The sequence below is a fragment of the Maniola hyperantus genome, chromosome 2 (assembly GCF_902806685.2).
Source record: "Maniola hyperantus chromosome 2, iAphHyp1.2, whole genome shotgun sequence".
In the NCBI taxonomy this organism is placed as follows: Eukaryota; Metazoa; Arthropoda; class Insecta; order Lepidoptera; family Nymphalidae; genus Maniola; species Maniola hyperantus.
Window position 1 is genome coordinate 15532481 of NC_048537.1, and position 11375 is coordinate 15543855.

General features: G+C 39.1%; 1 protein-coding gene across 2 annotated transcripts; it reads right to left on the minus strand.

Annotated features, from left to right (window-relative positions):
- On the minus strand, window positions 1–10247 carry LOC117993258 (acyl-coenzyme A oxidase 1-like). Of its 2 annotated transcripts, XM_069507160.1 has the most exons (14): window positions 10057–10247; window positions 9597–9756; window positions 8976–9138; window positions 8247–8370; window positions 7438–7682; window positions 6542–6702; window positions 5744–5906; window positions 4864–5054; window positions 4227–4376; window positions 3595–3700; window positions 3076–3228; window positions 1601–1717; window positions 140–305; window positions 52–86 (listed from the first exon to the last, which is right to left on the minus strand). In XM_069507160.1, exons 1-13 carry the CDS (start codon window positions 10175–10177, stop codon window positions 159–161), a joined length of 2001 nt encoding a protein of 666 aa, XP_069363261.1. In that variant the 5' UTR covers window positions 10178–10247; the 3' UTR covers window positions 52–86; window positions 140–158. The 2 variants fall into 2 exon arrangements, with proteins under 2 accessions (XP_034836907.1, XP_069363261.1); XM_034981016.2 differs by having other exon boundaries at window positions 1–305.
- Window positions 10248–11375: the final 1128 nt, after the last annotated feature.

Consider the following 11375-nt stretch of genomic DNA (forward strand, 5'->3'; position numbering starts at 1 on the left):
CTCCCCTTTCCTCTCCAACTAAGCGTCAAGCTTGTGCTAGGAGTAGGTACGACAATAGTGCAACGGGCGGGGTTTGAACCGTCGACCTTTCGGTTTTCAGTCCACTCCTTTACCGGTTGAGCTATTGAGGCTCTAGTAAATTATTTATAACATAGTAATTACAGTTTATTTTTCATTAACACAGGCCGCATATATTTGTGGAAGCTATCGTTGACGACTTCAGCATTGAGCGGACTCTTGGCGGCTTCCTCCATCATTCTCTCGTACACTCTGCCGTCATAGGCTCCTAACGTTGAACATAAAATCTGTAACAATTGGGTATTTCCTACTTTTGAATTTGATAAATATTATTACTTTATTATAAACTAGGATAAAAATAATGACGTACGCTGAAAAAACTATTAAAATCCAACAAAGATTTACAAAGTTACAGGCATTTTAATTTTGGAGTGGGAGAGTCTTCTATCCCTTTCTCGCAAAACGAAAATTTGTATGAAACCGCACGAAGCTACTATGGCATTAGTAAGGTGTGACGTCAAAATGCTATATCACTATCTCTGTCTAATCAGAAATATTTGAATGCTTATAACTTTTTTCTTATAGAATCACTTCGTTGTCTGTCTGTCGGTCTGTCAAGAAACCTACAGGGAACTTCCCGTTGACCTAGAATCATGAAATTTGGCAGGTAGATAGGTCTTATAGCAGACATAAGGAGGAAAATCTAAAATCCGTGAATTTGTGGTTACATCACAAGAAAAAAATTAAAATGTGTTCATGAACAAATATTGCTATTTTCAACTTTCAAAGTAAGATTACTATGCCAAGTGGGGTATCATACGAAAGGGCTTTACTTGTACATTCTAAAAATCTAAAAACCGTGAATTTGTGGTTACATCACAAAAAAATTAAAATGTGTTCATAAATAAATAATTTATATTTTTAATTTTCAAAGTAAGATAACTGTACCAAGTGGGGTATCATATGAAAGGCCTTTACCCCAAAATTCTAAAACAGATTTTTATTTATTTTTATGCATAATATTTTTTGGTTTATCGTGCAAAATGTCGACTGTAGTACGGAACCCTCGGTGCGCGAGTCTGACTCGTACTTGGCCGGCCGCCACTAATATTATAACACTAAAATGCTAAGTAACAAGGATCAATCCATAATATTACGAAGACGATAATTTTATATCAGGCATTAATAAATCTTATCATTAACATGTATTTAGATAAATAAATGAACCAGGATATTTCAAAAATTGCAATCAGTCTTTGTACAATGCAGTATGCACTATAATTACCTAAGTAGGTACCTATTCAGACAAAAACCGACTCCCAAAACCACTACAAAGGAAAACAATTATTTTGTTTCTACACGTGTGTTTTACATAATTAATTATTTTAACGTCAACAAAATATATAATAATTAATAATATATAATTAATTAAATTAAAATAATTAAAAATCATGATATTTTTTTTAATTATTATACTTTACCGCTATACAAAAAATCATCATTCACAATCATTTTATTACTACAGTCCAAGACCATATTGACCTATAAAACCCTGCTAAATTAAACTTAGTTGCATTATTACCTCATCTCTAATATCGAAAGCATCCACAAGTCCGACTGCATTGGGCCTGATCAACGCGAGCAGCTCCTCGTAGCGCTCCTGAAGTGTGTTTATATTGTTCCTCGATATTGTTGAATACTGAAACCAACTTTAATTTAAAGTACGCGTAGGTACTTACTAAATACCTATTTGGTAAGGTTACTTGGCTTGGTTGGTTTTGCCTCAGATATTGAAAAAGGTGCTTTTTAGTATTCGGAACTTCGACGTTTCAAACTGATTACCTGAACTATGCCTATATGACAAACTTAATGCCACGACTGCAAATGCGACTTTTTTTTTCTTAAAATAGAAGATTTTTACTATTAAATGGCACATATATTATTTCTATACATTTATTAAATGGCATATGTATGTATTATCATCTCTGTATATTCTGAGCACATGTCCATACAATTTTTGTCCATCTCCTTTGAAACGTCGAAGTAAGTAGTTATTTTTACTGGCCAAAGATCACTTGTAATGATCTCTACAAAACACAGTCTTGAATCGCTTGTATCCAGACTGCAGCGGCTTCCAGCCCTTCTTTTTATATTGTGAGACTAGCTTATGCTCGCGACTTTGTCCGCGTGGACTACAAAATTTCAAACCCCTATTTCACCCCCTTAGGAGTTGAATTTTCATAAATCCTTTCTTAGCGGATGCCTACGTCATAATACCTATCTGCATGCCAAATTTCAGCCCGATCCGTCCAGTAGTTTGAGCTGTGCGTTGATAGATCAGTCAGTCAGTCAGTCAGTCAGTCAGTCAGTAACCTTTTCCTTTTATATATATAGATAGGTTTGCACTTGATATTAATCATGCCTGAGAAACTGAGCTGGCGCCCTCCCTGGCGCTGTATTCTTATTAGTGGGAGGTCTCGGGTTCGATTCCTGTCGGAAGGCATCGGCCGTCGCTAGTTACCACCCTACCGGCAAAGACGTGCCGCCAAGCATTCCGTTACTATGCCGTGTAGAAACCAACCAAAGGGGCATGGGTTTATTAAAAACTGCCATACTCCTTCCCTAGTCCGCTTCTATCTTAGACTGCATCGTCACTTACCACCAGGTGAAATTGCAGTCAAGGGCTAACTTTTAATAAAAAAAAGCAATGATGAGGTGTAGGTTGGAGCACGCTTGCCTAGAACATTCCTACTTACTAATGCCATCTTGGGACCCTATACGTCTTACTGCATCGTGTGTATCTGCAACGTGTGTCGGATCTTCGAGCCAAGTCCTTATAGCTCGAACTATTCGGACAATAGCTTTGAAAAATATTTTCGAAATTAAGACATTTTATTCAGCCCTCAACGATTAAAATTCCAAAAATATTAAACTGCTATACTCCCTAAAACGTCTGTCGGTTGCTGATGATGATGATGACTCCCTAAAACACTCACCATCATCATCATCATCAACCGATAGACGTCCACTGCTGGACATAGATTCTAAAACACTCACCAATAATAAATCGCCATGTTTCTCCAACGCCCAATAAACCAAATACAGCTCAGCCAGCTGTTCTAACACCGTAGCTAAGTTAATAGATACAGTTGTGGACAATTGTTTGGTTTCTCTCCAAAATACATCGCATAAGAGTGAACGAGCGTAAGCCTGGAACAAAAAATATAGGGTAAAATGATGCTCCAAGTGTTTGACCACAAGAAAGAAAAAGAAGAGACAAAGTGAGTGTAGTGCATGCTGCATCTTCTGCTTCGACTTAGCATTTTCCTACTAGGCGGGGTCAACCAAGGGTGGCCTCTTTAGTCTTTAGCCATTGTGGAGGCTCTGGGCGCTAGATCTTTGTGAGGCTCTTATTCTATAATACGGCCTCGTGACTTTTCTAAAGGTGTTGCAGCACGAGGGAGCTATACCCCTGCAAGAGCCAGGCCTCGGGCGGTTGCCCTGCTTGCCACACCCTAAGGGCGCCATTGATGTCAACTTCAATAAAATTTGACATCAATGGCTATTTAATAATACCTCGCTAGCAATAATTAACTGCACAGACGTCAAGTTCCAGGCTTCCTCAAGTTCTCTGCCGTTTCTCAAATAACGTTGAAGAGTATCGTAGGCTGTTTTCGTTTTCCTGAATAATTAGAAAGTACTTATTATAAATTACCTTACTGGAAAGTAATAATTCAAATTAGGTTTGTTTTGGAGTTGGACAGTGAAGTAGGTGCGCTGAATAAAGTTCTAAAATGCATAATATCAAGGTTTAAATCCAACAAAAGCTGGTACTATCATATTGTCATCATCATCATCGAGTGCCTTCTTCAAAACGAAGTTTGGAGGTCATCATGCGAAAAGCTTCTCTATTTAAAGCCGACTCTTTCAACTTTGGGTAACTAAGCCCTGTCCACCCCCTTATATCGTCCAACCATTTGCGTCTTTGGCGACCTGGAGCCCTTTTGCCCTCAATCCTTCCTTCCAAAACTAATCTCGGAAATGAGAATTTTGTATTATATTGTACCTACAGTATACATAGTATGTAGTTGCAAAAGAATTAGGAGCTGGCAAAGTGAATCGTATCGTATGGTTCTCTTACATTGTTATGGCCGAAGCTACAGCTAATAATAATATGACGCATGTAATTAATAGTTCTTAGTTCTTACCCAGCAGCAACAGCTTTGAATCCATCAATGATTCCTTCCGGTGAATTTTTCCACTGTCCATATCTCCTCTCAATAAAATCGGCTAAATAAGCGACATTGGGTGGCAAAGGCTTATGTTCCGTTGCACTTTTCCAAGACTTTATCAAATACCTAAAATAAATATACTCAAATATTAAAAAAAACTATTTGACTGAAATGATATTTAAAGATGCTAGTACTGCTATCGGTATTCTACAGATGTATTTAGGAGAATGTGCCCAAGAACTTTTTGATCTGGTTCCTTCTTCAACTTTCTAGGTGCCTACTATCGTACCGCAAAGCATCGCTAAGGTCTGCACTCGTACGTACAGCAGTCGAAATTCTACGAACACGTCCGAAGCGATTTGCCTCCTCGTTTCTAATACAAACAGCAATGATATGGAACGCCCTTCCGGCATCAGTTTTCCCCTCCAAATTTAATATGGATAACTTCAAGTCAAAAAAAGTGAATAGGCATTTTCTAGGCAAGCGCCCTCTATCTTAGGCTGCATCTGGTCTGATTGCAGCCAAGCGCTAGTCTATAAATTAAAAAAAAACAGCACCATACACTCTTCCTCAGGTTTGAGGACAAGATAACTATACAAGAACAGTTAGTTACCTAGCAGTCTGCAATAGCAGCACCGTATACTCTCCCTCGTAAATGATAGCAGCTGTGGTGTTGGCATATATCTGGGGCAGGTTGGACGACATCAGATAGCCGTTCCCACCGCAAGCTAGCCTGCACTGCTCCACTAGACTAACGGCATCCCGACTGCAGATGGCTTTCAGACAGCAGGCAAGGGCGTGGAGCTGGTAAAAATTTCATATTCATGAAACCTACCCATATTATAAATGTGTTTGTTTGTTAGTTTGTCCTTCAATAACGACCAACGCGATTTTTTGCATGGAGAGTGACATGGGCTACATTTTATCCCGGGGAAAATCAAAGAGTTCCCAAGTGATTTTCAGAAACCTTTAGGATTTATCCACGCGGACGAAATAACGGGCATCATCTAGCAAATTATAATAATGATGAAAATGAACAAAAACAATCAACACCATATATTAAAAATTAGGTAAGTTAGTAATTTTATCTAAAAAAATATTACTGTTCTTATAAAATTATATGATTTTAAGTTTTTCTACCGTTTGACTTACTTATATAATATTACTTCGTATGGACAGGGTTATTGATCAAACAAAAAAAAAACATACAGTCGAATTGAGAACCTCCTCCTTTTTTTGAAGTCGGTTAAAAATGGCACCGACTCATTGGTGCGTAAATGTTAATTATGCACCAATGCAACCACAAGTGACGTCTGGATTTCAAGTGGGTAGTTCATTAGTATCTAAGAGGTGGCGCTAGTTTATTTGGTTTCTAAACCGTGAAAAATTTTGTTCGCTTGACCATATCTTGTCATTTATATCGATGACCGTTAGTATTGATTTCTACTTTCTTTACAATTTTCAGCAAAACGTATGTAGGTAACCAAACTTGCCTCAGGAAGTTCATCCATGTTTCCCTGATGGATTTGAGCGGTGACTTTCTTGTGTGTGTTCCACATCCACAGTCCGATCACCCGGAGCGCATGGCTCGACGCGATGGATATGAATAGCTTGTGTTGTTGAGTCACAAAGTCCAGTATTTGGCATTCGGCCTCACTGAAAAATAAAATATTTCCTACTGAGTACTGTACTGTAACAGCCCTTTCACATGGCGTCCAGTTTTTTGCAGGAATCCCGTTTTATGCAGGATCCCGTTTGAACTTTGATGGCGAATGTGTTTGTATGCTAGCGTTCAAACGAACACATTCTCCATCAAACGGGATCCTGCAAAAAACTGGACGCCGTGTGAAACGGCTGTTACAGTACAGTACCCAGCAGGAAATATTGTACATCAACTTTTAGAAAGAGACAGCGGTTTCGTAGAGCGTTGTCTCTGTCTTTGAGTCTGTTTAACAATGTTCTATAAGGTCGATGTACAATATTTCTTGCCGGCTACTGTACTGTAAAAAGTTGTGATAGCCTAGTGGTTAGGACGTCCGCCTTCTAATCGGAGGTCGGGGGTTCGATCCCGGGCACGCACCTATAACTTTTCGGAGTTATGTGCGTTTTAAGTAATTAAATATCACTTGCTTTAACGGTGAAGGAGTCGAGTGTGAGGTGTGTGAAGTCTACCAATCCGCACATGGCCAGCGTGGTAAACTATTTCCAAACCCCTTCTCACTCTGAGAGGAGACCCGTCCTCTGTAGTGAACCGGCGATAGGTTGATCGTGATGATGATGATGATACCTACTTGGATTTTATCTGAGACTGATGTCTAACAGCGGAGTAGCGGACTGCAATGGTGACTGCTCTGGACAACTGGAACCCCAGGTCCGTTATAAGCGTCACTCGTGTTAACACCATTGACTCATATGTGAGCTTGGAGTGCTTCGGTTTCACGTATGTGCCGTCCTGAAATTAAAATATTACCTAGCAGCTTACGCCCACGACTTCGTACGCGTGGACTACACAAATTACATACCCCTATTTTACCCCATTTTTACCCCTTTACGGCGGTTACGCACTCATCCGATCCGAGTTCGTGAAAACACGTTCCGTTATGTTTTGTGTAGGAGCTTATGACATATGTCGTAGATAATCGCTGGTATTCTCACGGATGACCGATAGAACTCGGATGACGGAAGTGCAGTGCGTAATCGCCGTTAGGGGTTGAATTTTCAAAAATCTTTTCTTAGCGGATGTCTATGTCAATAGCTAGGTATCTGCATGCCAAACAGTCGGATCCGCGTCCAGTAGTTTCAGCTGTGCGTTGATAGATTAATCAGTCGGTCAGCTTTTCCTTTTATATGTACTTACTCATAGATTTACCTTGGTAAATTTTCTGTCAATATGTTATCAAGTACCCTATCTTGCAGTACAAAATATATGTTTTGCAACCCTCAGAAGTCTAAATATATAAAAGGAAAAGGTGACTGACTGACTGATCTATCAACGCACAGCTCAAACTACTGGACGGATCGGGCTGAAATTTGGCATGCAGATAGCTTTTATGACGTAGGCATCCGCTAAGAAAAGATTTTTGAAAATTCGAGCCCTAAGGGGGTGAAATAGGGGTTTGAAATTTGTGTAGTCCACGCGGACGAAGTCGCGAGCATAAGCTAGTATGGGATAACAACGTCTGCTTACTCTTAAAACTTGCACATTTCTCATCAACAAATTCGTCCTGGGTATTCGGTAATTGTCAAAACCGAGGAATCCATTATCTGCAGTGTTAAAGCCCATTTTTGGTCCAATTTCACCCACCGTGATCCCGGGCAAAGGTTTGTGAGTGTCATAATCCCTAATCTGTACCAGGAATAAATGTAAACCATGACACGTTCCGCTTATATACAGCTGGGCCATCACCAGGCAGGAGTTCGCAGTTTTGCCCACTGAAAAATATGTAATGAATAATTTCAAGCTATTGCGAGGATATGTATAATAGTCTCATTGATATAATTTTATATATATAAAATTCAAAGTCCTGATTGACTGACTGACTTAGGTACCTATATAATTATATCAACGCACAACCTAAACCGCTGGTTCTAGAGACATGACATTTGGGTGTGTTCTTTGTAAAGAGTAGGTAGCCACTAAGAAATAATTTTTCGAAATTCTACCTCTAAGGGGAGTAAATAGGGGATGGAAGTTTGTATGAAAGTCTATCATTTTTAAAGTTACATCGATGAAAATTGATATTCAGGCTTTTTTCACGATTTTTGAAAATTCTACTACCAAGGGGGTCAAATAGGGGATGAAGGTTTGTATGAAAGTCCGTAATTTTTCAAGTTATTTCCATGAAAATTAATATTTGGGTTTTCGGTTACAAAAATAAATACGTATGTACCAATCTTACGATTTTTGAAAATTCCACCAAACCGAAGCCGGGGCGGGTCAGCTAGTTGAGCATAAATTAATGCGAAGTGATTACTTAAATAACAAATTGTACTTACAACCGCCAGGCCACCATTTATAAGAACTTATCTGAGGACTGTTCAGTATAAACTCATCTGTTTCCTGGTCGAACGTGGCTGTCGTTTCAATGCCTTTTAGATATGACCCATGGCCCAGCTCTGTCTACAATGGTATTACACAATTGTATAAAGAATCATCATCATCATTCATCAGGCGGATATAGATAAATGCTCGATCTATCCCACTGAGTTGATCAGTACCCTTATTATAAATGCGAAAGTGTGTTTGTTTGTTGGTTTCTCCTTCAATCACGTCGCAACGGAACAACGGAGTGACGTGATTTTTTGCATGGGTATAGTCAAAGACCTGGAGAGTGACATAGGCTACTTTTTATCCCGAAAAATCAAGGAGTTCCCACGGGATTTTTAAAAAACTAAATCCACGCGAACGAAGTCGCGGGCTTCAGCTAGTAACTAATAAATCCCCACTCTGTCAAAGTCTCTTTTGATAAACAGAGATAGCATATGCTCGATATTATAGCTAGCGGGAAAAACGAAAGCTGGAAGGGCATTCCATATTCCAGCAGTGCGTATTAGAAGCGAGGAAGCAAATCGCTTACGAGTCCGTGGGATTTCGACTATATCCCGTGCAGATCATGATGTCTCACGATTCGATAGTAAAATGGTGAGCGAGGAACTCGGTAGAAGGGGGGGGGGGGGGGGGGGGGGGGGGGTTACATGTCTTTGAAGGCTTTTATGTTTAAGTACCTGGGCATATGTGCCAATCATTTTGGAGTCAGGCCTCAACCACTCGGCCTGTTGCTCTGCGGAGGCCTGATTCTTGAGGGGAGTCCAAAACAGCCCGATATGTATGAGGAGCGGGTTGACATTGCGGAAAATTCCCTCCTGAATCGAGTAAATTTTCGAGGGGCTGTAGAGAAAAAAAATCGGTCAAGTGCGAGTTGGACTCACACACGAATGGTTTCGTACCATCGTGCAACGTATAACATTTTCATGTGCAACACCAACACTGCAAGTTAATGATGGACAGCGTCATCTTCATGTAATTTAAGTAAACTAATTTTATTTGTTCACCAGCGACCCACCCCGGCATCGCAAGGGTAGCTTATTACAATTTTCGCAGATATCTCTATTTTTTTGAAAATAGAATAAAGCCAATGTCACTCGGGGACAATGTAGCTCTCTACTGATGAAAGAATTTTCAAAATCGGTTCAGTAGGTAGTTCCAGAGATTACTTCCTACTAACAAACTTACAAACTTTACCTCATTATAATATTACTTAGTATAGAATTATAGATGAACAATTTTTTTTGTGATGTAACCACAAATTCATGGTTTTCGGTTTTTTTCTTAAATGTCTGACTTACGCTCTAAGATCGGAGTTTTCATTGTTGTTTCTATTGAACTCACGGAACCAATGTAAAATAAACGAGGCTTTTTTTATTGCGTTTTCATATCTCTTCTTGTGGCTCAAATATTCTTCAGGTACATCATCCCACAGTTCTTTTGTGTTTAAAACAAAATTTTCTGCAACCAAATACCTACACATATAAGTACCTACCTATAAGTACTTATTTATAAAAAACTATTATCTAAACCGGCCATTGCGTGGATTTAAATTTTAGAAAAATTCTGTGAAATCTCTTTGATTTTCTAGAATAAGTACAAAGTATCTTGTCATGTGCGTTTCCAGGATTCCAGGAAACTTTCCTGTGAGGAAACCACAACATAAGCTTAAAATAATTAGTTTGGAATCATCACAATACCCGCCTTTAATTGAATTAAAAGATCAGAAAGATGACGACGCAAAGAAAAAAAACCACTTACCGACTTGCTTTCTCTGTAAAGTATTTTCTTCACCACCATCAATAACGTGTATCAACTCTCGCACATCGAAAGTGCAATTTTTTCTTTCTTTTATCAAATCCTCATTAATTTTTGCACTCATTATTGAAAATACTTGTAAACGACACGAATAATAAAGTCATATTAAATAGGTTGCATGTTTATTTAACCTTTCTTACATGACAAACCGATGTAAGTTAATTAATTATTACTTCATTATGAATTTTATTGTTAAATAATTATTCACATTGTAATACAGGGTGCAATCAGAACGCTAGCAAAAACTTAGCGTTATAGTTATACTATCTAAACACAATCCAATACCAATTACTTTTGGCTCATTTTGTAGTTTTAGTGATTTAGTATTTTTCAAACCCGCAATGTATAGCGTGCAAAACTGGGGTCAATGCACCACCACCACACGGCATTGACTCCGATTGGCCTACTTACGCAACGTTCGTTGACCTCTAGCGTCAATCAGATGTTTTATTTGCAATATATCGTGAACTTTTAAAAAATATTGGATTTTTTTTGTGGTATCACAATATCAGTACCTACTATCACAGTGTCTTCGTTTTTGCTAGCGTTCTGGTTACACCCTGTATAAAAATTCGCTTGTCTGACTGTGCTGTGCATCTCGTTTACAGCCAAAATTAACCATCATAATAATCGTCAACTAATAGACATACCTAGGTATGTTGTAGGGACTTCCACAAGCGGCGGTCCGCCCAAATCCAGCGGCTCCCTGCTACTCGTTTGATGTCGTCTGTCCACCTATGGACTATATCCACCAGCTGCCAATGCAGCACTTTCCGGTCGGTTTTTGAACCTCCAACATTGCCATTTCAGTTTTGCAAATTGCAACCCGTTCCGTTCTGCTAACTTATAACTAACTTCGAATCTTTTTCCACGATATACTTTCCTATAAAGATGCATACTAAGATATTGACAATAAGTTTCATAATCACTAAACACGCAATTATTAATTGGTGTGTACGAGACATGATCAACCCATAGCCGGCTCACTACAGAGCACGGGTCTGCTCTCAATATGAGAACGATTTGGCCATAGTCCACCCCGCTGGCCTAGTGCGGATTGGCAGACTTCTTAAAGAACATCATGGAGAACTCTCATGCATGCAGGTTTTGCTCACGATGTTTTCCTTCACCGTTAAATCAAGTGACATTTAATTACTTGAAAAGTTAGAGGTGCGTGCCTGGGATCGATCTTCCGACCTCCGTCTAGGAGGCGGACCACTAGGCTATGACAGCTTTTTTACGAGACATACGAAACAATTTTA